The sequence below is a fragment of the Cheilinus undulatus genome, linkage group 4 (assembly GCF_018320785.1).
Source record: "Cheilinus undulatus linkage group 4, ASM1832078v1, whole genome shotgun sequence".
NCBI classification, from domain to species: domain Eukaryota; kingdom Metazoa; phylum Chordata; class Actinopteri; order Labriformes; family Labridae; genus Cheilinus; species Cheilinus undulatus.
Window position 1 is genome coordinate 54,875,435 of NC_054868.1, and position 27,468 is coordinate 54,902,902.

The 27,468-nt window shown below is 38.1% G+C and overlaps 1 protein-coding gene and 1 long non-coding RNA gene across 2 annotated transcripts; both read left to right on the forward strand.

Annotated features, from left to right (window-relative positions):
• Positions 1-9,442: 9,442 nt before the first annotated feature.
• LOC121508030 lies at positions 9,443-14,480 on the forward strand. The gene is made up of 3 exons (XR_005991777.1): positions 9,443-11,815; positions 12,073-12,225; positions 12,525-14,480. It is a non-coding gene; the product is annotated as an uncharacterized LOC121508030 (long non-coding RNA).
• Positions 14,481-20,995: 6,515 nt separating this feature from the next.
• On the forward strand, positions 20,996-26,337 carry LOC121508840 (zinc finger protein OZF-like). The gene is made up of 2 exons (XM_041785948.1): positions 20,996-21,196; positions 24,203-26,337. The coding sequence occupies exons 1-2, from the start codon at positions 21,025-21,027 to the stop codon at positions 25,207-25,209; spliced, it is 1,179 nt and encodes a 392-aa protein (XP_041641882.1). The 5' UTR covers positions 20,996-21,024; the 3' UTR covers positions 25,210-26,337.
• The last annotated feature ends 1,131 nt before the right edge of the window (positions 26,338-27,468 follow it).

Below are 27,468 nucleotides of genomic sequence, written 5' to 3' on the forward strand. Positions count from 1 at the left end.
CCCAAAATATCCCAACTTTTCATTAAATTCAAACTTCAGTGGACATTCTGGACAGTAAATTTAAAAAAATGCTGATAGAAATGAGTAGTAAGTTGTAGGAAAACCAAGATGAAATGTCCTCATGTGTACATGCAGGGACTGAGGAGGTTCAAATATTGTTCAAATGCAGAGTTTGAATAGTGAGGCTCTTTTAAGGCATGAAGAGAAAGGGCTGTTGAGTCAGTGGGCTCTCACATGTCAGAGATGGGGATGTCTTGTTGGCGTTGTTTCCTGAAAAATGCTTCTTGATATTTGTGTCATTGCTGAAAATACCTCTCAACCACAGGCAAACAGAAAAACGATGATAAAGTTGGACTGGGGGGGTTATCGATATATCAGCCACAGCTCTAAGGTCTAAGGTCAATGGTTTGGTTTGCAGATGTCCTTAAACATCTGCCTTACTGTCTTATTCCATTATAATGCCATTAAATACCCCTTTTTCATATTTTTTGGCCATTTTAAAACTTCTTTTTGCCTCTTTTCCTCCATTCTTTCCACCTTTATCCCATTTTTGCCCATTTGAGCCACCTTTCATCATTAGATATCCCTTTTTCCAATTACTTTGCTCATTTTTGATGTCTTTTTGCCAGTTTTTGCCACTTTATCCCATTTTTTAACCTTTTTTTGCCACTTTTCGTCCATTTAAGCTACCTATCGCCATTAAATATCACTTGTTTCCTCTTTTTTGCCCATTTATGCCACTGTTTGCTGCTTTTTGTCCAATTAAGTCATTTTCCTCTCACATTTTTTGTCACTTCTCACCCATTTCTGCTACTTTCTGACAATTTTTCCATGTTCTCTCCTCTTTTTTGCCCCTTTTTTTTTACCGCTTTATGACCATTTTGCCACCTTTAAGTTATTTTTATTGCTACTTGAAGCTGTTTTTGCCACTTTTCACCTCTTAGATTGTGGTTCTTTCAAAGGTATTTTTCAACGATTTGGCTCTTTGGTTGAGTAACACTGCTCTATAGCAACTATAAGTCTATCCATTTTGCTCCTTGCACAGCAGAGGTTTGCAAAGTAAATCACCTTTTCTCTGGTCTATGGTTCTGCGCCCCCAGGAAAGGCCCGCCTCAGACTTTGAAAACCACTGGTATAAAGTGGTACCACACTTATTGGGCTCCTTTAAACTGACTCTGGATGTATTTAACAGTAATGAGGAGGAGAAGAGCTTCTAAATTCATAGTTTCTGTATCAAAGTCAAACTACCGTTGTTGCACACCTGTGTGGCGTTCAGCTGGCGGGAAACGTGCACACCTACGCACAGATTGGCGCCAAAGGTTTCCCTGCTCTTTATTATTTTACATCCGGTAAAAGTCGCCTTCATCTTCGTCTCCTTCTCCGTTTTAAAAGACAAGAACAAAGTTTCACCGGTGTAGCTGAGTTTTGGTACTTCCACACAGGTTTCTCTCAGAGTTCCTACCTGGAAGTGTTCAGCACTTCCAGCCATCAACCTTCCACAGGTGAATCTGCGAAACCCGAGGAAACGCATTTCCGCATTGTAAATAGGCAGGAAGGCGCCAAATGATGGCTTCCGGTTTGAAAAACAAATGCTGTTTTGTTTGTTTGATGCGTTTTTCTCCTCAGGTATGACTTTGTTGTTGACTAGAAGGATGAATAAAAGGTGTAAAATTACGCTGCAGGAACCTCAGGGGTTACAAAGTCTAAACTGTGTTAAAATCACGAGAAAATACGTTTTTGACGAAAAATATGATTCAAAAACTTCCGGTGGGAGGAGCAACAGGATATAAAAGAGCGCCGCGGTTACCTGCTCGGGTGAGAACTGTCTGGAGCCGGAAGGAGCAGCACACGTGCGCGTAGCTTGCAATAAAAACGTAGAGAAGAGGAAAACAAGGACGAGTGAGGAATTAAGGAAGGAAGGAAGGAAGGAGCTGTTCTGTGACTGCTGGGTGACAGAATATGAAAGATGTAGTGGTGAGTGGATGAGAAACGCAACGTGGATGCAAGCTACTCTAAAACACCACAGAAGAAGAAGAAGAGGACGGCGGCTCACGTCTGGATTCTGCGGTACTGCAGGTAACCGCTCGTTATGTCCCTAACCCTAACCCTAACCCTATGTCCACCTGTTGTTGTTCTTGTTCTTTTTTATGGTTGATGTTTGTGAAAAACAGCTGCAGTCAGATTAGGCTTCAGAACTTTGGCTTCCTTTACCTGTCTGTTTAAACTCTCACCTGTCTGTTTAAACTCTCACCTGTCCGTTTAAACTCTCACCTGCCTGTTTGAACCCTCACCTGTCCGTTTGAACTCTCACCTGTCTGTTTAAACTCTCACCTTTCTGTTTAAACTCTCACCTGTCTGTTTAAACTCTCACCTGCCTGTTTGAACCCTCACCTGTCCGTTTGAACTCTCACCTTTCTGTTTAAACTCTCACCTGTCTGTTTAAACTCTCACCTGTCTGTTTAAACTCTCACCTGTCCGTTTAAACTCTCACCTGTCTGTTTAAACTCTCACCTGCCTGTTTGAACCCTCACCTGTCCGTTTGAACTCTCACCTGTCTGTTTAAACTCTCACCTGTCCGTTTAAACTCTCACCTGTCTGTTTAAACTCTCACCTGCCTGTTTGAACCCTCACCTGTCCGTTTGAACTCTCACCTGTCTGTTTAAACTCTCACCTGTCCGTTTAAACTCTCACCTGCCTGTTTGAACCCTCACCTGTCCGTTTGAACTCTCACCTTTCTGTTTAAACTCTCACCTGCCCGTTTAAACTCTCACCTGCCTGTTTGAACCCTCACCTGTCCGTTTGGACTCTCACCTGTCCGTTTGGACTCTCACCTGTCCGTTTGAACTCTCACCTGTCCGTTTGAACTCTCACCTGTCCGTTTGAACTCTCACCTGTCCATTTAAACTCTCACCTTTCTGTTTAAACTCTCACCTTTCTGTTTAAACTCTCACCTGTCTGTTTGAACCCTCACCTGTCCGTTTGAACTCTCACCTTTCTGTTTAAACTCTCACCTGCCTGTTTGAACCCTCACCTGTCCGTTTGGACTCTCACCTGTCCGTTTGGACTCTCACCTGTCCGTTTGAACTCTCACCTGTCCGTTTGAACTCTCACCTGTCCGTTTGAACTCTCACCTGTCCATTTAAACTCTCACCTTTCTGTTTAAACTCTCACCTGTCTGTTTAAACTCTCACCTGTCTGTTTAAACTCTCACCTGTCTGTTTAAACTCTCACCTGTCTGTTTAATTTCTTACCTGTCTGTCTAAATTCTTTAAATATAAATTCCCCCTGTTGTCTAGTGAGGGCTATCTAGCTTTAGGACTTATGATCTTGAAAATGTAAAAATTTTGGGGTTTAAGTCTAACAGCAGTGACGTGATGGCACAGTGAACTTATTAAAGCCGTTTTATAATAACTTTATTTGTATAGCATTTAAAAAAACTGTTTTGCTTTGATTTCAGCAAAGACACAAATAAAAAAGAGCACGCAACAAAAAAGAACCAACGATAAATTCAGCTAATACTGTTAACCTGAACATAAGAACCTAAGAACATACCATCGATTATGATAAAGTTTTTACTACATTTGATACAAATTGTAGAATTTCTGCAAGAAACAATGCGTTCAAACTTATTCAAAATGCTTTTTTCAAATGGGGGGGGGGGGGGGTTGACCACCTTCGAGGCTGACATGTATGCGGGGGCACCAAGGTTGTTATTCTTAACTTTAACTAAATAACTAAAATCTGAAAATCATTTTAGTTCACTAAAACTCAGCTTTACCAAATAAACGAAAACTAACTAAACCTGTTTAGTGCGCTTACAGTGCTAGCTAAAATAAGTTTGAGTTTTAGTCTTTGACACAACCAGACTGACTGGCATCTACACCAGAGTCTGGGGAGTAAAATGGCCTGATCTGATTGGTTAAGACTTCACACAGTGGTAGTTTTATGTCTGGAGTTTTATTCAAATATCATCAGTAAATAAGCAAATGATAAGTGAAGAGTAGCCTGTTTTTAATATCTTTTTAAAAATGTATGATGTTCACTCAGTCCTGACATCTATCTGTAAAACTAATAAAAACTAAACTAAAACGAAGCTTTTTTGCAAAATAAAAATGAATCTAAACTAACAAACCAGCAGGAAAACCTAACCAAATAAAAACTAATGAAAAAGCTCAACCTATTCTAACCTTTGGGAGAGAGTATGGAGGATGAAGGATCAAAAGAAGCTCAACTAATGATACTGTTATATCAAAATTCATTAGTAATTTTTCAATGCCAATCTTACAGTTAAAAGAAAATCAAGGCATCCGATAATAAGAGGGGGTAAAGGGGAAAGCTATCTGGTCTGGGGCCCAGCCATATGAGGGCCCAATGTTAAAGTGAATCTGTAATGAACATATTTAAAGACCCTGTAAAGTGAAATCCAAAGTTTTTGTCTTAACACTCTAGAAATGTTGGAATCTGGTTGCTGTAAACATGTGAAAACTGAGATCTACATGAGACTGAATTCTGAATTTAGGCCATTTCATCTCTTTCCTGGCTTGGTTTCATGTGGGCGGGGCCAATATGTGGGCTCACAATGTCATGAGCCCACAGTAGAGAATGACCCCGCCCCTCTAACACTGCAGTATTTTAGAAGGAAGCAGTCCCCTGGAGCAGGGACTTCTGCTTCATTTTGTGCAAAGGAATTCAGTCTTTCAATCTTGTACCGTTCTATAATGTTCGTGTTTCATTGCAAAGTTATAGTTCTGCATGTTTTGTTTTGTTTATTTCTGTTGCTCTTATTTGCATAGTTTAAAACGACATACAAAGTTTCAACTAACACTCAATGGGATATTTGAATATGTCGGAGAAAAACCTTTGCACACTGAGACTGAACAAAATGCATCCATTTCCAACATGTTTTTGGCACTGTGCCGTCATGCACAAGCTACATATTAGCAAATGCTGCAAATGTTAGCAAAGAATAGAAACTGAATAGAATAGACATCAGCGTTTTTTTGTTTTTGTTTTTTTTATTTTTTTATGGATTGTGGATCTGAAATAAATGTTTTTTTCTTGACTCAGACTCCAGTCATCAGAGGCAAAGTGTTGGTCTTCAGAGTTATTCCTGACCCCCATCAAATTCAACCTGAACATGGACAGAGACTTCATCTCCACGAAGGTATCCTCAGCTACACCAGGATTCACAGGTAGCCCTCTTCATCAGTGTCCTGACCAGCCTCAGGTGAGTGCTGTTTATTGGCTATAGGGAAAGCTTAGGAGGTAAAACAAAGACACAAAAGCACACTGAAACTCTAATGGTAAAACAAAGAAGCAAAAACAAACTAAAACGCTGCTAGAACAATAAAACGCTGCTAAAACGGTGCTGGAACACAAAAACAAAACTCCCCCATTAAACTACCCAACTGGCTAAACCCAGTAAATAAAACGTGATCAATACAAACAAAGATTATATAATAAACAACTTAAAAAAAAACGTTCATCGCATCATAAACAATTCTTAACATTTGTGACGGGATCAAATTTGCTTAACTTCTGCTGGTTTAAAGAAGAAGTGGACCACATTTGCATCTGTAAGGACACAGCGAGGATCCAAGGCCACACCTGGACCTGACCATCAACCCGATAGGTCCAAGACCAGGTAATGCTAGGTTGGTGATTTTTACTTTTACCTGTTAAACATTATTTATGAGTTTGGACTGCTTTTATCTTTGGTGTTGCTAATGTTAAAAATATTAGCAGTCCTTTTGGCGATGTGCCTTTTATGTCACACTGCTAGTGGTAATGAAAATAAATATTCAAGCTAACAAACGTTTGTGCTGGCAATGAGCCTTTGATTTATCTCACACTGCTAATGGTAATTAAAAAACCCAAGCATTCGTGCTGGCAATGAGCCTTTGATTTATCTCACACTGCTAATGGTAATTAAAAAAACCCATGCATTTGTGCTGGCAATGAGCCTTTGATTTATCTCACACTGCTAATGGTAATTAAAACAAACCCAAGCATTAATGCTGGCAATTAGCCTTTGATTTATCTCACACTGCTAATGGTAATTAAAAAAAAAAAAGGTATTTGGCTGGCAATGAGCCTTTGATTTATCTTACACTGCTAATGGTAATTTAAAAAACCCATGCATTTGTGCTGGCAATGAGCCTTTTATTTGTTTCACACTGCTAATAGTAAATAAAAACAAGCATTTGTGCTGGCAATGAGCCTTTGATTTATCTCACACTGCTAATGGTAATTTAAAAAAAACCCAAGATTCATGCTGGCAACGAGGCTTTGATTTATCTCACACTGCTAATGGTAATTACAAGAAACCCAAGCATTTGTGCTGGCAATGAGCCTTTGATTTATCTCACACTGCTAATGGTAATTAAAAAAACCCAAACATTTGTGCTGGCAATGAGCCTGTGATTTATCATCCACTGCTAATGGTAATTAAAAAAATCCACAGCATTCGTGCTGGCAATGAGCCTTTGATTTATCACACACTGCTAATGGTTATTAAAAAATACCCAAGTAATTGGCTGGCAATGAGCCTTTGATTTATCTCACACTGCTAATGGTAATTTAAAAAAAAACAGGTATTTGGCTGGCAATGAGCCTTTGATTTATCTCACACTGCTAATGGTATTTAAAAAAACCCATGCATTTGTGCTGGCAATGAGCCTTTGATTTATCTTACACTGCTAATGGTAATTAAAAAAACTGAAGCATTAATGCTGGCAATTAGCCTTTGATTTATCTCACACTGCTAATGGTTATTAAAAAATACCCAAGTAATTGGCTGGCAATGAGCCTTTGATTTATCTCACACTGCTAATGGTAATTAAAAACCCCAAGTATTAATGCTTGCAATGAGCCTTTGATTGATTTCACACTGCTAATGGTAATTAAAAAATCCACAGCATTCGTGCTGGCAATGAGCTTTTGATTTATCATCCACCTCTAATGGTAATTAAAAAAACAAGCATTTGTGCTGGCAATGAGCCTTTGACTTATCATACACTGCTAATGGTAAATTTAAAAAACAAGCATTCGTGCTGGCAATGAGCCTTTGATTTATCTCACACTGCTAATGGTATTTAAAAAAACCCATGCATTTGTGCTGGCAATGAGCCTTTGATTTATCTCACACTGCTAATGGTAATTAAAAAAACCCATGCATTTGTGCTGGCAATGAGCCTTTGATTTATCTCACACTGCTAATGGTAATTAAAACCAAGCACTGTGCTGGCAATGAGCCTTTGATTGATTTCACTCTGCTAATGGTAATTAAAAAATCCACAGCATTCGTGCTGGCAATGAGCTTTTGATTTATCATCCACTGCTAATGGTAATTAAAAAAACAAGCATTTGTGCTGGCAATGAGCCTTTGACTTATCATACACTGCTAATGGTAATTAAAAAACCCAAGCATTCGTGCTGGCAATGAGCCTTTGATTTATCATCCACTGCTAATGGTAATTAAAAAACCCAAGTATTAATGCTTGCAATGAGCCTTTGATTTATTTCACACTGCTAATGGTAATTAAAAAAACAAGCATTTGTGCTGGCAATGAGCCTTTGATTTATCATCCACTGCTAATGGTAATTAAAAAAACAAGCATTCGTGCTGGCAATGAGCCTGTGATTTCTCTCACACTGCTAATGGTAATTAAAAAACCCAAACATTTGTGCTGGCAATGAGCCTTCGATTTATTTTACACTGCTAATGGTTAATTAAAAAAATCCACAGTATTCGTACTGGCAATGAGCCTTTGATTTATCTCTCACACTGCTAATGGTAATTAAAACCAAGCACTGTGCTGGCAATGAGCCTTTGATTTATCTCACACTGCTAATAGTAATTAAAAAACCCAAGTATTAATGCTTGCAATGAGCCTTTGATTTATTTCAGACTGCTAATGGTAATTATAAAAATCCACAGCATTCGTGCTGGCAATGAGCCTGTGATTTATCATACATTGCTAATGGTAATTACAAATCCACAGCATTCATGCTGGCAATGAGCCTTTGATTTCTCTCACACTGCTAATGGTAATTGGAAAAAACAAGCATGCGTGCTGGCAATGAGCCTTTGATTTATCATACACTGCTAATGGTAATAAAAAAAACAAGCATGCGTGCTGGCAATGAGCCTTTGATTTATCATACACCGCTAATGGTAATAAAAACCCCAAGTATTAATGCTTGCAATGAGCCTTTGATTTATCATACACCGCTAATGGTAATAAAAAACCCAAGTATTAATGCTTGCAATGAGCCTTTGATTTATCTCACACTGCTAATAGTAATTAAAAAACCCAAGTATTATAGCTTGCAATGAGCCTTTGATTTATCTTACACTGCTAATGGTAATTAAAAAAAAAACGAAGCATTAATGCTGGCAATGAGCCTTTGATTTATCTTACACTGCCAATGGTAATTAATAAAACCCCTAGCATTCATGCTGGCAGTGAGCTTTTGATTTATCTCACACTGCTAATGGTAATTAAAAAAAAACAGGTATTTGGCTGGCAATGAGCCTTTGATTTATCTCACACTGCTAATGGTAATTAAAAAAAAACAGGTATTTGGCTGGCAATGAGCCTTTGATTTATCTCACACTGCTAATGGTAATAAAAACCCCAAGTATTAATGCTTGCAATGAGCCTTTGATTTATCATACACCGCTAATGGTAATAAAAAACCCAAGTATTAATGCTTGCAGTGAGCCTTTGATTTATCTCACACTGCTAATAGTAATTAAAAAACCCAAGTATTATAGCTTGCAATGAGCCTTTGATTTATTTCATACTGCTAATGGTAATTATAAAAATCCACAGCATTCGTGCTGGCAATGAGCCTGTGATTTATCATACATTGCTAATGGTAATTAGAAATCCACAGCATTCATGCTGGCAATGAGCCTTTGATTTCTCTCACACTGCTAATGGTAATTGGAAAAAACAAGCATTTGTGCTGGCAATGAGCCTGTGATTTATCATACATTGCTAATGGTAATTAGAAATCCACAGCATTCATGCTGGCAATGAGCCTTTGATTTCTCTCACACTGCTAATGGTAATTGGAAAAAACAAGCATTCGTGCTGGCAATGAGCCTGTGATTTATCATCCACTGCTAATGGTAATTAAAACATCCCCAGCATTCGTGCTTGCAATGAGCCTTTGATTTATCTCACACTGCTAATGGTAATTAAAAAACCCAAGTATTAATGCTTGCAATGAGCCTTTGATTGATTTCACACTGCGAATGTTAATTAAAAAACCCAAGTATTAATGCTTGCAATGAGCCTTTGATTTATCTCACACTACTAATGGTAATTAAAAAAACACAAACATTCGTGCTGGCAATGAGCCTTTGATTTATCTCACACTGCTAATGGTAATTAAAAAAACAAGCATTCATGCTGGCAATGAGCCTTTGATTTCTCTCACACTGCTAATGGTAATTAAAAAAACAAGCATTCATGCTGGCAATGAGCCTTCCATTTCTCTCACACTGCTAATGGTAATTAAAAAAAAACAAACATTTGTGCTGGCAATGAGCCTTTGATTTAATTTACACTGCTAATGGTAATTAAAAAAACAAGCATTCATGCTGGCAATGAGCCTTTGATTTATTATACACTGCTAATGGTAATTAAAAAAACAAGCATGTGTGCTGGCAATGAGCCTGTGATTTATCATACACTGCTAATGGTAATTATAAAAATCCACAGCATTCGTACTGGCAATGAGCCTTTGATTTATTATACACTGCTAATGGTAATTAAAAAAACAAGCATGTGTGCTGGCAATGAGCCTGTGATTTATCACACACTGCTAATGGTAATTATAAAAATCCACAGCATTCGTACTGGCAATGAGCCTTTGATTTATCTCGCACTGCTAATGGTAATTAAAAAACAAGCATTCGTGCTGGGAATGAGCCTTTGATTTATCTCGCACTGCTAATGGCCTCCGGGCTCTACTACACTTTAAAAAGAGATGCCTTCAGGCTCTGGGCTCTCCTCAAGCCTAAAAAAGGTTGCTTTTGGCCTTCGGGTTCTCCTCCACCCTAAAATGGGTTGCCTCCGGCCTCCGGGCTCTCCTCCACCTTTAAAAGGTTTGCCTCCGGCCTCTGGGCTCTCCTCCACCCTGAAAAGGGTTGCCTCCAGCCTCCGGGCTCTCCTCCACCCTAAAGAAGGGTTGCCTCCGGCCTCTGGGCTTTCCTCCACCCTAAAAAAGGGTTGCCTCCGGGCTCTGGGCTCTCCTCCACCCTTAAAAAGGGTTGCCTCCGGCCTCCGGGCTCTCCTTCACCCTAAAAAAGGGTTGCCTCCGGGCTCTGGGCTCTCCTCCACCCTAAAATGGGTTGCCTCCGGCCTCCGGGCTCTCCTCCACCTTTAAAAGGGTTGCCTCCGGCCTCTGGGCTCTCCTCCACCCTGAAAAGGGTTGCCTCCAGCCTCTGGGCTCTCCTCCACCCTGAAAAGGGTTGCCTCCAGCCTCCGGGCTCTCCTCCACCCTAAAAAAGGGTTGCCTCCGGGCTCTCCTCCACCCTAAAAAAGGGTTGCCTCCGGCCTCTGGGCTTTCCTCCACCCTAAAAAAGGGTTGCCTCCGGGCTCTGGGCTCTCCTCCACCCTAAAAAAGGGTTGCCTCCGGCCTCCGGGCTCTCCTTCACCCTAAAAAAGGGTTGCCTCCAGGCTCTGGGCTCTCCTCCACCCTAAAAAGGGTTGCCTCCGGGCTCTGGGCTCTCCTCCACCCTAAAAAGGGTTGCCTCCGGCCTCCGGGCTCTCCTCCACACTAAAAAGGGTTGCCTCCGGCCTCTGGGCTCTCCTCCACCCTAAAAAGGGTTGCCTCCGGCCTCTGGGCTCTCCTCCACCCTATGAAGGGTTTCTTCCAGCCTCCGGGCTCTACTGCGCTCTAAAAAGGGTTGCCTCCGGGCTCTCCTTCACCATAAAACGGGTTGCCTCTGGCCTGCAAAAAAGAAAGTACCTCAATATAAAGTTAAACTGAATTCAAATAAAAAACAAAGACTTAAACCTTTCAAGGTTCCAAAAATGTGTTTAATATCAATGAAAAAAGCTCTTTCCTGTTACCAAAAAATCAATACAAAACATAGAATATGTTCAACACAATCATAGAAACAATCAAAGGGATAGCAATGTTCTTCCAAGGGAAACCAACAACTGAACAACAAAATTCAAAGTGCTCCGATAGCAATTACGTGGGTAAAATACTTTTCAGGAAACAATGAAACAACAGCAAAAAAACACTCTCAAAGAGCTTTCAAGGAAACTTGGACCAACTATGGAACAACATCAACAAAAAAACAATATTCTCAAAGAGCTTTCAAGGAAACTTGGACCAACTATGGAACAATGCTCTCAGGAAAATGTCACATCATTAGCAGGCTTTTCAAGGAAACTATAGAACAGAAAACATTCACAAGGTGCTCTGGAAGGAACTACAGCCCAACACTGAGGAAGAATTGTGACAACCAGCGAGGCATCAGACCTTGTCCCAGTAGGTCGTCTTGGTCTACAATAAGACCCAGAAGCCATGGCGTACACTGATAACCTGTCTTGTTTGTGTGTGTGCTGTACTGGTTGTGTTTGCAGTCCTTTGTGTATTTGTAGATCTCTGCTGGTCTTAAGAAGTTGCCAAAATGCCCAGTGCTGCAGAATTGGGCATTTTGGCAGAAATTTCAGGGACGCGCTGCTGCTGTTTTACATCATGGGGTCTACAAGGAGGCGGTCTTTGGTTCCTCCGTCCATGTGAGAAGTTGAGCCAGGCATCCTCGTGCTGGGGACCATAGCCAAAGGTAAGAGGAAGTTAGACTATACACACTCATGTCATGTTTCACTCAAATGATTTCTAACTTGAGCCAAACTTTGGATGGGTTGATGATGTACAGATGCTGTTATGATGCACTTTTGAAACATCTTTGTTTTGTCCAATCTAAGGTCAAGATTGCATCTGCAAGTCAGCCTTTGGTGACTCTGGACTTGTCTCTGGCCATAGGCTGCAGGAGGGTATGAACCCTTGCCTACAACTGAAATTTCTTCTCCTCATCCCCAGTGTTCATCCTATAAGAAGACCCCGATGCCCTCCATCTCCGATGGGATGCTGAACCAGGATTCAGACTGAGTCGTCAACTAACCACCGGATACCTGAAGCCATTGGAGGCCAGAGCTGCTCTAACGTACATCCAACAGAAACAAGTGTTTGCAGGTGAGCATCACATTCTGTTTTTGAAGTCTTATTTTAGGCCTCAACTTTACAACCATATTCTAATGTTGTGATGTTGCACTCTTTGTGGAAAACTTAGTCATACTGCCATTTTTTGAGATTTCAGCTAAATCTTTAGAAATCTGGGTGTTATTGTCCATTACTTTACCCCTAAAGCCAGTTAAAGATGTTTTAACCTTCCTCATTAATGGTTTTAATCTTTTTTGGAAGTACTGATTTCAATCATCTTTGGGAAACTGTGAATACTAAATGTAACTCCTAAAGGGATCCATCTTTTACAGGTCCTGCCAGTATCAGCCCTGACTCCTGGGGGACTGTGCAAACTGCAAGAGGCTTCTGGTCATCTTCAACCTGAGCCCGAGTCTGGAGAGGATCCCAACTTTGTGGAAGACTTCCTGCATGGTTCCAGTCCTGAAGACGTTGCACCTCAGGGAGCTGAACCACTCAAGACCCATGCATGCCTGTGGAGTACAGGCAGATCATTTTTGGTAGAGACTGGACATTAAGAGGGTGATGTACAATACCTGGGTGTTGGACTGGTCACACCTGCACCTGCTGAGGGGACAGAGGCCCTTCGGAGCGTGCAGGACTATTGTTACGGACATTTTACGATAGTGTGATGGCGTCTGCTCTCCTTTATGCTGTGGTTGGCTGTGGAGGAGGGAGCACAGAAAAAGACTGAACTGGTCAAGAGGGGTAGGTCTGTCTTGGACTGTTCCCTGGACTCTGAGGAGGATGCTGGCCAAGCTGGCATCTTCTGCATAACACTGTTGGGGCCTGAGCAGCCCCTTCAGCCAAAGACTGTTACACCGTCCCTTTAAGGAGTGCAAGATAATTCAAGCCAGGGACGGGCAACTTTGGTTACCAAGGGAACCACATAAATTCTGTTTTTCCTTCCTGAGGGTAACGTTGTTTTGAAAAGTCAGACAGGACTGTTGTAATAACTTATAACCAGGGATTATGAGATTAATTATGGTTAATTTGATGCATAATTAGTGCATTATTATTTTAATCCAGAGTAATCTCATACTCGTCTCTTTCAACACACTTTGGTTCAGCCGCTTCAACGTCTCCCTAGAGCCACAGTTCTGAAAATCAGTCGATCACTGATCCTCATTTTTTTACTTCCTTTTAAAAACTCAGACAGCTCAGTGGACAAGTCAAAAGTCATCTGCACCTTACGTTATCAAATGTTTACCTTCACCTGGAATTTAAGTTGTGATTAATGTGATTAAACATGATGTGATCAATTACATTTAACTGCAGGGATTCTAAGATTAATCCTGATTAAAAATGTTGATCATTTGACAGCCCTACTTACAAATATATTTCATCAAATTTAATGAACCAGCGTTTGTTTTGAAAGCTCGAAAGCAAACAGAAAATCTTAATGAGTTAACATGAAATAAAACAGGATTTCAGCGTCTTCTTAAATGGCATGATCTGTTTTTTTTTTTTTTGGCCAAAGTTTCTTTGACTTGTCTCTTTTCTCCCAAATGCATCTAGTAATGCTTCTTTGAAGGGTTTTACTGAAACAAATACAGTCGGTTCCCTTCATTAATGTCCTACAAAGAACAAAACATGCACTAGAAATCCTTTTTTACAAGATTCTGTTTAAATATTTCTGTTGCATATTTTTCTAAACTGTGCATGCTGTTGTGCAGGTGGATTTATTTCTTGGCTGATGATCTCATGTTTACAGTTAGTTGACAGTAGAAATTTTCTCCAAGTTCTCTTCTATTTTAACTCATATACAGTAGATGTAAGAGCTTACATAAATGTGATTATGCTTTTGTCTGTACAAATATGTATGTGAACACAGTCCCACGGATGTTACAGCCAGCTATCCAAACGTCTTTGCTCATCAGCATCTTCAATTATTGATAATACTACTACAGTTTGAGATGTGTAATGTTACCTGGATATTTTTCCCCTCATTTAAATCACTACCATTCACACTGTTTTCTTCAGATCTGGTCTTGATCCTTCCACAAGTCAAAGTGTGCATGTGTACATTTGTAAATAAGACTATTATATCACTTTTTGTCATATGGTATTGAAGTATTGTTGGCACTTTTTCCCCTTACTTTGGGTTTTTTGTATTAATGTCTTGATTAAAGAGTGCAAGAGTTACAAACAATCCTAGTTTACATTTTGTTTTTGTTAAATATTTGCTGGTTATGTTTCTCTCTACTTTGAGCTGTTGTCATAACCAAATTTACCCCAGTGGAGGCTTAATAAAGGTTTATCTTTAATAACAATGGGATGAAATGTCATTATTTTTACTGTGGCTTATAATTAAATGTTAAAGTATTCAACCATCTATCCAATTTCTCTTTAATCATTTCAGACCAAAAACCAAGAGCAAATAAATCCAACCACTGAATTTGTTTCCATATAGTCAAAAGCTCTTTAAATAAATACTACCAGGACCTGGGGTAGCATGGAGAGTATTTTAATCAATCTATACGCTGCTATTGTGTAGTTCTATAAACTATTTAGCAGATTAACTCTTCTCTGTGCTGTTTGGTACTAGGGATGGGAACAATTCATGGATCGATTAATTGCTCATTAAGAATTTGGTCGATTACGGGGAATTTAGTCTTTCTGATGCCGGTATCTAATAAAGAGACTAAACACGTCTTACTCTGCTCTACACAACAATATCTACCGTCATGACATTGTGAGTGGCTTTTAACAAAAGCAATGAGACATCTTAGGGGACGATATAACTTAAGGAGAGAGGGAGACGCAAACAGAGGAAGTACTCGAGCAGCGCAATGCAGTATCTCAATTTGCGGAAACGCAAAATGGAGAGTGCAAAGCGGAGTGTGTTGTGAGACTATTTCAGTTTAGAGAATCATTGAGAAACACACTCATTAGTTACCAGTTTTTGTTATATGGGAAAATGTTACACATACACACGTGGACAAAACTGTTGGTATCCCTCTGTTAATGAAAGAAAAACCCACAATGGTCACAGAAATAACTTGTATCTGACAGAAGTGATAATAAATAAAAATTCAATGAAAATTAACCAATGAAAATCAGACATTTCCTTTGAATTGTGGTTCAACAGAATTATTTAAAAAAACAAACTCATGAAACAGGCCTGGACAAAAATGATGGTACCCCTAGAAAAGACTGAAAATAATGTGACCATAGGGACATGTTCAACCAAAGTGTGTCCTCTAATTAGCATCACAGGTGTCTGCAAACTTGTAATCAGTCAGTCGGCCTATTTAAAGGGTGACATGTAGTCACTGTGCTGTTTGGTGACATGGTGTGTACCACACTAAACATGGACCAGAGGAAGTGAGGGAGAGAGTTGTCTCAGGAGATTAGAAAACACCAGTCCTTAAATCGAACACTGTCCTAAAACCTAGATTGTAGGTAGTGGTTGGAGTTATAGTAGTAATGGAGTGGTAATAGTGGTAATAATAATAGCGATAATAATAACAAAAATACTACTACTAATAATAATAGTTATATTTCTGCTTTTAAAAGGCAATTAAATAAACATTATTTAATTTAATTGTTATTTAAAAAGTTAAAGTGTTCAGTTCCTCATGAAATCATTTATAAATCACTGAAATGAGAATGAACTTTGAAGTCATTTGTTTCAACACAAACTTCAGATATGTATTTATTGAACCAGGATACTTGATGTATGAAAATGCAGATTTAACATTGAAATGACGGTTTTTCTGCAAGAAGCACAAGTTGCAAATAAAAGAACAGAAAGCCAATAACAACCTAAAACAACACTATATATATGTGTGTGTATGTATATATATATATATATATATATATATATACATGTATGTATGTATGTATGTATATATATGTATATGTATATATATGTGTATATATGTATATATTTATGTATATGTATATATGTGTATATATGTATATATATGTATATGTATATATATGTGTATATATGTATATATATATGTATATGTATATATGTGTATATATGTATATATATATATGTATATGTAAATATATGTATATGTATATATATATATGTATATGTAAATATATGTATATGTATATATATGTATGTATGTATGTGTATATATATATATGTATATGTATATATATGTGTATATATGTATATATATATATGTATATGTATATATGTGTATATATGTATATATATATGTATATGTATATATATGTGTATATATGTATATATATGTGTATGTATGTATATATATATATGTATATGTATATATATGTGTATATATGTATATATATGTGTATGTATGTATATATATGTGTATGTATGTATGTATATATATGTGTATGTATGTATGTGTATGTATATATGTATGTATGTATGTATATGTATGTATGTATGTATGTATGTATATATGTATTAGGGGTGCAACAATACATGTATCTGTATCGAACCATTCAGTACAGTGGTGTACCGAACCGAGACCACTGAATGGAACAATTCACTATTTTATATTTATCTCATCCACTTCTGATGAGGCGCTCTGTGCTGAAAGCTCGGTGGATATGTTCTGCACAGCAGAACATGTGTCAGATATAGCTGCACCAGACACATTTAATTTTTAATAAACACATTAAAAAAAAAAAAAAGGAAATGACAAATGGAAATGTCTCTATTTTTGTATTGATAAAGTATCAAACCGTGACAAAAACGTATCGAACCAAACTGTGAATTTTGTGTATCGTTGCACCCCTAAAAGCATCTAAAGCCCTAACGGGCATGTCATTATGTTTATCTACCAAAGGGGCATCCAAGAGGGTTTTAAAATCAAAACTCAGGTGACAAGCTCAGGCAGCATGGTGCGTCGCTCTTAAAGAACAGCATTCTAAAACTGAGAGTCTTTAGCGTAAATAAACAGCAGCATATTGTTTACATTGTGTGATAGAAGTGTGTGCTGCACTCATGTTTATTACTAAAACTATTGAATGTAGAAGCTTATACAGAGAGGGAACAGTCAAAATGTTTGGAATTAACAGACAAAACCATGATCTGGTGCTAAGCCTGGATCAACAGTGAAGTTAAATTAAAATCTCTAAAAATCAGGTTTTTAGTCCTTTATGGCAGTCACAGTGAAGAACAGATGGAACGTGAGGTTTTTCCCTGGTCTTCTTTGGTCCATGCACTACAGCCGGCTCTCAGGTGGCCTCCATACCACAACCACTTCTTGCTGACCCCTGTGTTTGCAGCTCTTATAGATTTTCTCTGTATGAAAAAAGATGCTGTAAATATGACACACAACCATACAAATGACACAATTCAACATGATTCAACAGGATATGTTATAGTAGAATACCACACAATATGAAAAAACATAGACCATAGATAAGAACCTGAAAAATTTAAAAAAAACAAAAACAAAAAAAAAACAAAACAAAAAAAACAACAAAAAAAACAACAAAAAAAACAGGTAGACCATGGATAAGAAACTACAGAAGGTAATAGGAATATGAGACCGGAGCTCTACAATCAGCCCTGAACAACGTTTCACCATCAGTGGAGTTTAATGTAACTGCTGCAGGAGTCAGAGAGGAGCAGAAAACAGCACCAAAGTCTGTCAGTGTGGTTCTTTGTTCTTATCTAAAACCCATCTTTCAAAGGCAAGGATGGAATGTTTGATAGGTTTTAAATTATGACTGCATCTTTCAAAGGCAAGGATGGAATGTAAAGTAAGGATAAATAATGGCCGCATCTTTCAAAGGCAAGGATAGAATGTTGGATAAGATTTAAATAATGACCGCATCTTTCAAAAGCAAGGATGGAATGTTGGAGAAGGATAAATTATGGCTGCATCTTTCAAAGGCAAGGATGGAAAGTTGGTGAAGCTTTAAATATGAAATCATCTTTCAAAGGCAAGAATGGAATGTTGGATAAGATTTAAATAATGGCCGCATCTTTTGAAGGAAAGGATAGAGTGTTGGATAAGATTTAAATAATGACCGCATCTTTCAAAAGCAAGGGTGGAATGTTGGATAACGTAGGTTAATGACCGCATCTTTCAAAGGCAAGGATGGAATGTTGGTGAAGCTTTGAATATGACCGCATCTTTCAAAGGCAAGGATGGAATGTTGGTGAAGCTTTAAATATGACATCATCTTTCAAAGGCAAGAATGGAATGTTGGATAAGATTGAAATAATTACCGTATCTTTCAAAGGCAAGGGTGGAATGTTGGATAAGATTTAAAGTAATGACGACATCTTTCAAAGGCAAGGACTGAATGTTGGATAAGATTTAAAGTAATGATGACATCTTTCAAAGGCAAGGATGGAATGTTGGATAAGATTTAAATAATGACTGCATCTTTCAAAGGCAGGGATGGATTTTTTTCAAAGCTTTAAGGATCACACCATCTTCAGTGGCAAGGATGGAATGTTTTGTATGCTTTAGAGGATGACATTATATTTCAAAGGCAAGGATGGAATGTTTTTTTGGCTTTCAATTATGACATGATCTTTTTTAAGTCTTACAGGATGACATCATATCTCAAAGGCAGAGGTTGGAATGTTGGTGAAGCTTTAAATATCACATCATCTTTCAAAGGCAAGGATGGAATGTTTTATTACCTTTAAAGCATGAAATATTCTCTAAAGGAAAGAGTGGAATGTTGGTTAAGTTTTGGATGTTGGGGACATTTTTCTCCTTAAATTTTGCCAAACAGTGAACCATGGGAGGCAACTTTTGGAAATGTGTGTGAAACTGGCGAGCAGAGGGGGTCTCCAAAACCCCGTTTAAACTCCTCTTTACATCACATGACTGAGAGGAATGGTGATGAAAATGATGCATGGTCTCCTTCAGTTGCAGCGGTGTGAAACGATCTGCTTTTATTACGTTGCAAAGTGGCTTGTCCTGAGCAGTTACGAACTTCAGCTCATCTTGTTGCAAAGTTTTGGTCTGAACTGGACCTAGGAGCGCCTTCAGAAATATTTAACACAACAAGGAAGGAGTCTGCTGTTTTCTTTTATTATTTAGAATACTATATAATAAAATACAGGTGACATTAACAGACTAAGTAAAAATGAGATTGGATTTTCAAAATTTATCAGAAAAGCCTTCTTTCAAAATCCAACGACTCAGGAACTCAGCCAGATGACTGCAGGATTAAATGTAGTTTTAAAGTCTTTGGTAAAATGATGTGAAGCAGCTCTGTTACTCACGGATTATTTCTGATTTCCACATGGAGTAGATATAAATGACAATACCCATGATGCCCATACAAATGAATACAGTCTTGAACCAGAATGGCATCCTGAACTGAAAATCTGAAAGAAAGCAGACAGAGCAGAGAGAAACAGGAAGAGCTGATCATAAAGTCCCTAAAAACAATTCACCTAAGGATGTTTTAACCTTTTAGTGATTTCATAAATCAGCCATCTTTAAGGTCAAAGTGAAAACAGACTTCTACAAAGTAATGTCAAAAAAGTCTAATTATATGGACCGTGATTGATTTTATAAAATGAACAGAAAGGTAAACGTGTTTCTAAGCAGCAGGAATTAACTTTTTTTTTTTTTTATCTTCCATCTATTATAGTCTAGAGCAGGGGTTCTCAAGATTGGGGCTGGGACCCCATTGGGGGTCGGGAGACCCTGGGAGGAGGTCTCAAGTTGCCTTATGTTTGAATTACACTGTTGCCACTTTACACTAATTTTACCAACTTTAACACATTTTTGCCACTTAAACCTGTCTAACCTGAGGGCCGAACCAGAACTATCAACCTCATTTTCACCAGTTATAAAATATGAAAAAATAGCCCTGATGATAAGTCACTGGAAATTCAAAAAGTAAAAGTGATATGTTTAAAGGCTTAAATCTGAGATCAAAATTCCAGTTTATTAGTTCAAAAGATCAGAACACAATATTAAAAGGAGTTGAAAATGTCAAAATATGAGCTAGAATTAAAAATAATGACACAAAAAGTTAAAAATTTGACTGAAATTCAAAATTGGGAGTGTAAAAGCTCAAAATATGAAATAAAAAGTAAAAACTATTAATTTAAAATGCAAAAATATGAGAAAAAAGTAAAATCATATGTTAAAAGTCAAAATATGGGATTAAAAAGCCAAAGTAAGGAGTTGAAAAGGTCAAAATATGATTTTTATGGCTTAACAAGGAAATTTGAAATAATCAACTTGAAGTTTACATTTTTATATTGGAGGAAATGTGCAGACTTCACACTGGTGGGACAGTTAGAATACAAATATGATATGATCTCGTGGGCCAGATATAATCGTTCCACGGGCCGAATTTGCACCTAAACACCTAATGAATGAAATGAGATACTAAAAATAAATTTGTGAAGTTTTATGGAAATTTGGATTTTTTAAAAATTTCAGTAGAGAGTTAAATGAACATTTCAGTTTAAAAAAAAGGCTATTATTTGGGTTTTCAGGCTTTAAGGGGTTATTTTTTGGCATTTTAACCCATCTCTGCTATTTTTAAAATCCAATTTCACCACTTTTCCCAGCTTTTTTGCCATTATTAACCCATTTTAGCTATTTTAACATATTTTTAATTCTGCATTTAACAAAAGTCTATTATTTTCTGTGTTTGAGAATAAAGGGAGGATGTAGTCTGATTCCAGATTCGCCTCAGCTGAAGGCGGAACTAACGTCGATGAACGTTCACCGTCGGTGGTTCTGAGTGAGACACACAGCGGAAGCGGTGCAAACAGGAGTAGTAGAGTGAATGAAGCCGCAGCACCATGGAGACCTGTCTGAGGCTGTAGCTCTGCTGTTTGTGCTTCATAAATGAACGGCTAATATGTGTTCAACAGACGGTCTGAGAGAGTTCGTCATCGAGCGGCTAACCGCTGCAGCGGAAGACATCTTTGTAGTTTTTAAGAACACCATCGTCCAGTATGAGGCGGAGATTGACCGACAGCGCAGACAGCTGGACATGGTGTGGAAGCCTCACATCTACCTGGAGAGGATAGGTGAGAGTTTGGTTCACAGTAGAGCAGAAACGACACATCAGATGTTTACGGAGACATTTTAACATTTATTAAAATATTAGCTCAGTCTGAATCTGAAGGCAGCAACACATCCCAAAAAAGTAGGGACAGGACCATGTTTACCACTGTGTAGCCTCCTCTCCTCTTTAACAGCAGTCTGTAAACGTCTGGGAAGTGAGGAGACCAGCTGATGGGAGAGGACTGTTGTCCCATTCTTGTCTGATGTAGAATTCTAGCTGCTCAACAGTCCTGGGTCTTATTTACTGGGTTTTCCCTTTTCTGATGTTTCCAATTGGTGAATGCTCTGGACTGCAGGCAGTGTTCATTTTGGCAGCTATTTTTCATTTTAGTCTATAAATGAAATGTTTGTGAGGCTGAATGTAGTTTTAGTCACATTTTAGTCATTTCTATCCTTTTAGTTTAAGTCTAGTTTTAGTCGATGAAAACTGAAAACATTTTAGTCTAGTTTGTACGACGGAGTATTAGAGCCACAGGAAGAGAGAAAAAATAAAAGAATTAAATTTTTCTTTTTGGACATTACTGGACTGAAGTCATAATATTCTGAGAAAAACTTGTTATATTACGAATCTAGTCTAGTTTTAGTCATCACAGATCTATTTTTGTTAGTCTCAGTCTAGTTTTAGTCATCACAGATCTATTTTTGTTAGTCTAAGTCTAGTTTTAGTCATCACAGATCTATTTTTGTTAGTCTAAGTCTAGTTTTAGTCATCACAGATCTATTTTTGTTAGTTTTAGTCTAGTTTTAGTCATCACAGATCTATTTTTGTTAGTTTTAGTCTAGTTTTAGTCATCACAGATCTATTTTTGTTAGTCTAAGTCTAGTTTTAGTCATCACAGATCTATTTTTGTTAGTCTAGTCTAGTTTTAGTCATCACAGATCTATTTTTGTTAGTCTCAGTCTAGTTTTAGTCATCACAGATCTATTTTTGTTAGTCTCAGTCTAGTTTTAGTCATCACAGATCTATTTTTGTTAGTCTAAGTCTAGTTTTAGTCATCACAGATCTATTTTTGTTAGTCTAAGTCTAGTTTTAGTCATCACAGATCTATTTTTGTTAGTCTAAGTCTAGTTTTAGTCATCACAGATCTATTTTTGTTAGTTTTAGTCTAGTTTTAGTCATCACAGATCTATTTTTGTTAGTCTAAGTCTAGTTTTAGTCATCACAGATCTATTTTTGTTAGTTTTAGTCTAGTTTTAGTCATCACAGATCTATTTTTGTTAGTCTCAGTCTAGTTTTAGTCATCACAGATCTATTTTTGTTAGTCTCAGTCTAGTTTTAGTCATCACAGATCTATTTTTGTTAGTCTAAGTCTAGTTTTAGTCATCACAGATCTATTTTTGTTAGTCTAAGTCTAGTTTTAGTCATCACAGATCTATTTTTGTTAGTTTTAGTCTAGTTTTAGTCATCACAGATCTATTTTTGTTAGTCTCAGTCTAGTTTTAGTCATCACAGATCTATTTTTGTTAGTCTCAGTCTAGTTTTAGTCATCACAGATCTATTTTTGTTAGTCTAAGTCTAGTTTTAGTCATCACAGATCTATTTTTGTTAGTCTCAGTCTAGTTTTAGTCATCACAGATCTATTTTTGTTAGTCTCAGTCTAGTTTTAGTCATCACAGATCTATTTTTGTTAGTTTTAGTCTAGTTTTAGTCATCACAGATCTATTTTTGTTAGTTTTAGTCTAGTTTTAGTCATCACAGATCTATTTTTGTTAGTCTCAGTCTAGTTTTAGTCATCACAGATCTATTTTTGTTAGTCTCAGTCTAGTTTTAGTCATCACAGATCTATTTTTGTTAGTCTCAGTCTAGTTTTAGTCATCACAGATCTATTTTTGTTAGTCTAAGTCTAGTTTTAGTCATCACAGATCTATTTTTGTTAGTCTCAGTCTAGTTTTAGTCATCACAGATCTATTTTTGTTAGTCTCAGTCTAGTTTTAGTCATCACAGATCTATTTTTGTTAGTCTCAGTCTAGTTTTAATCATGGAAAAAAGTAATGAGAAAAGACATACCAATATTCGTGGATCCATTCTTGAACCATGGTGGCACCTCATCTGGAGAGTCTGAAAGAAAGCAGACAGAGCATAGAGAAAGAGGAAAGGCTGATCATAAGTCCTGACAAAGAATTCATAAATTATAGGGCTTCATAATCTTAAAAATTCTTATCCAGGGTTCAGAGATATTTATCGCTTTTAAAGTCATAAAAATGTATTTTTCTTTGAATGAATTAATTTTTTAAACCTGATTTTTTTTTCCTTGTAATTAGTCTTTCTTTTTTCAAGAGTGGTTCTAATGCACTGTAATAATAATGGCTAGTTTGGACATCGATCTTTGGTAAAGGGGGTAAAAAGTGAAAAAAAAAATGGGTGAGAAGTGACAAAAAAATGAGTAACGGCAATAAAAGTAGTAAAAAAATGGGTAAAAAGCAGTCAAGAGTGGCAAAAATGAGAAAAAAGTAGGAAAAAAGTGGTATTTAATGACAAAAGAGTGCTTTAATGGGCAAAAAGTGGCAAAAAAAAAGTGAAAAAGGGCAAAAATTGGAAGAATTGGCAAAAATGGAAAGAAAGTGGCAAAAATGGGTAAGAAGAAGGAAAAAAGTGATATTTGATGACCAAAGGATGCTTAAATGGATAAAAAATGTCAGAAAAATGGTTTAAAGGGGCAAAAAAGTTTCAGTTTTTTAAGGTTTTCTGAGGGAATAATATTTCAAATGAAGACATCAAAGAGCCACTAATAATCACGCGTTGAGCATCACTGCCTTCAAGTTACTGTAAGTCTATTCATTTTGCTTCATGCAGCAGAAGTTAACAAAGAAAAACATGGTTCTGCGCCGCCCCTGAAGTTCTGTGGCGCCCCCCAGGGGAGGCCCGCCTCACACTTTGAAAACCACTGCCCTGACACATTCTGGTTCTAAGTGTATTGTTGTGTCCTATGATGGTGGTAGCTTCATGTTTTTGTCCTTTGCTCCTCCAGATGCCCACCAGTATCATGGCTGTAAGGAGGAGGGCTCTGAGGATGACCAGCAGGTCTGTAACCAGGAGAGGAGCTTCAGTCTGGACCAGGAGAGGAGCTTCAGTCCAGACCAGGGGGAGCCAGAACCTCCACAGATTAAGGAGGAACAGGAGGAGGCGTGCAGCAGTGTGGAGGCAGAGCAGCTCGTACTGAAGCAGGAGACTGACACATTCATGTGGACTATTACTCATGATGAAAGCGACCACGATGAACCTGAACCACAGCAGCTCTTCTCTCACTACCCCCATGTTCCTGAGAATCCCCCGGGAAGTGAGCATGAAGACTCAGAACCAGCACTAAAGAGCAGAGTTATGGAGAGAAACGTCCTCCAGACGAACCCACGGGAGATTGCCTGTAGTCCTAACCAAAGTCAGAGCTCTTTGAAATGTGACACGTGTGGCGAAGAGGTGAAGAATAAGACCGAGTTACACATGCACCAGCGCGCCCACACGGGGAAGAAGATGCTGTCGTGCTACATCTGTGGGAAAATGTGCAGCTACAAGTCCCAGCTGATCTATCATATCAGGTCCCACACAGGTGAGAGGCCGTACTCCTGCAGCACCTGTGGGAAAGGATTCCTGCGCATGACACATCTGAACACTCATATGAAGATTCACTCGGGGGAGAAGCCGTACGCGTGTGCTACCTGTGGGACGACGTTTACCCAGAAACACTCTCTGGATAATCACAAAAGAATTCACACAGGTGAGAGGCCGTACTCCTGTGCTACCTGTGGGACGACGTTTACCCATCGAAGGTCTCTGGATAAGCACCAGAGGATTCACACAGGCGAAAAACCCTACTCCTGTGATATATGTGAGCGGACTTTCACGTATCGCTGCGACTTAACGGTTCACATCAGAAGAGCTCACACAGGTGAGCGGCCATACCTGTGTGTGACCTGTGGGAAAAGATTCTACGACTCCTCTAGTCTTTCACAGCACATGAAGATACACGCCAACAAATAGCCATGTGGACGCTGGCGTTGAGGAGAGGATCCAGCTCCAGTAAGACTTGTATTGACCACAGAACAGTTTTCCGCTGAGTGGAGGTTCACGGTACAAAGATGGAGCTCATTTTTACGCCTTTAGCAAAATAAGCTGTTCTTTTAATGTGACTAAACCTCAGCTAGGGACGCGCCATGCTGGATTTTACTGATATTTACAAATACAGACATTAAAATGTAGTTCAGACATAAAACTCCTATTCCTAAAACACACAATTTAAAGTTTGAGGGTGAACAAATAAACACATTTTAGTCCTGAAAATACACTTTAGTGTAAAGAATGATGATAAGTAATAAAAAACCAACAGCCTTAAACTCCACTAACCTTATTTGTTTGTATGGCGAGTACTGACAGCTGATTAAGGCAGATTTTAATAGCCTAAATATCTGCTGCTATCATACCGATAATATCGTACATGCCTAACCTCAGCCACAGGACTGATCAGAATAAATATCATTCATGTAAATGGTCGTGTTAATTTGGACGGATCCAGAATGATTCCCCTCAGACTTAAGAGACATTTTTGGATCATGTAACCTTTAGACCAGGAGGGTCAAACTCAATCACAGCAGGGGCCGGATTCTGGATTCAGGACTAACCTGAGGGTCTAACTGGGTCACCTTTTTAACCAGAAACTACCAACCTCATTTTCACCAGTAATAAAATGTAAAAATAAAAAACCGTAGCACTGATGAGAAACGATTTTGACATGTAAAAAGTTAAAAAGATAAGTTTAAAGGCTCACAATCTGAGAAAAGTACATTCATTAGTTCAAAAAGATCAAAACATGAAATTGAAAAATGTTTTTAAAGGCAAATATATTAGAAAGGAAGTCAAAATCATGAGTCTAAAAGGTCAGACTATGGCATTATTATGTCAGAGTTTGGATTTGGAAATATGTGGTAAAATACAAAGTAACTGGTGCAAAAGGTCAAAATATCACTTAAAAATGAGAATTATGCTCAAAATATTCTATGAGAAGTCAAAATTATGAGTTGAAATGCTCAAAGTATGAAATTAAAAGTCAAAATCTCACGTTTGAGTCTTAATTATGAAATGATAAATTGAAAATGATAAATTAAAACATAAATTAATTTATTTTCCCACATTCCTGACTTCTTATCTAAATATTTCTACTCCTTTTTCAGATTTTGTGACTTAACAAGGATATCTTCAATCATCAGGATAAGTTCACATTTTTATACTTGAGGAAATCTGCAGACCTCAGACTGATGGGACAGTTAGAACAGAACTGTGAGATCATCTTGCGGGCCGGATTTAACTGTTCCACGGGCCAGATTTGACCCCTGGGCCTTGAGTTTGACACCTATTATTAATATTATGAATATTGCTACCTCCACCAAGGAGGTTATGTGATCGGTTGGGTTTGTTTGTTTGTTTGTTTGTTTGTTCATTTGTTAGCAACATAACTCAAAAAGTTATGGATGGATTTTCAGGAAATGTCAGAAATGGCATAAGGAAGAACTGATTAGATTTTGGGACTGATCCGGATCGCCGTCTGGATCCAGGAATTTTTTTAAAAGGATTCTATACTATTGGGAGATAGGGCTAATGGCGGAGGTCTGCGCTGTTACCACTTTACACCAGGAGATGGCGGACATGAGTAACTTATTCAAAGTTTTGAAGTTTATAGAGTTTGAAAGACGCACGCCCAGTCAAGGAGATGTGTCAGAGCATAACAGAGAGAAAGACAGTGAATTGTAGTGAGAATACTCACAATGCTGGGAGGAATAGAGGAATATTCACCCTCTGCCATGACTTTCACACGTAGTGAAGCCAGTGCTTTGCCTCACCGTGTCTCCACCCCATCAGGGAGGGAGTAATTGGCAAATTAGATTTTGGGAGTGATCCAGATCACTGTCTGGATCCAGGAATGTTTTTAAAGGATTTTTCACTATCAGGAGATAGGACTAATGGCAGAGGTCTGCGCTCTCTGAGTGCTTTTCTAGTTTTGACTGTGTTAATGCTAATAACAAACATTTTGAACATTAAGGTTTTTTTCAATAGAACATTTTAATTTCAATATCAGAACCTGTAACAGGTCAATAATCATGTCCGTAGACTTTTTGTAACACTCACGCTGTTGGGGACCAAAAATGTCCCATTAAACCCATTAAAACCACCATCGTTATTCTCCAGCCATCACAGTAAAAAAAACATGAATTTATGATATCAGGCCTTCATTCTGGAGTCAATGCT

Bases quoted from the DNA above. Each gene is read 5' to 3' on its own strand.
- LOC121508840 (XM_041785948.1), top strand. From the start codon at position 21,025: ATGTGTTCAACAGACGGTCTGAGAGAGTTCGTCATCGAGCGGCTAACC. The intron at 21,197-24,202 runs GTGAGAGTTTGG...TTGCTCCTCCAG, and splicing joins CATCTACCTGGAGAGGATAG to ATGCCCACCAGTATCATGGC.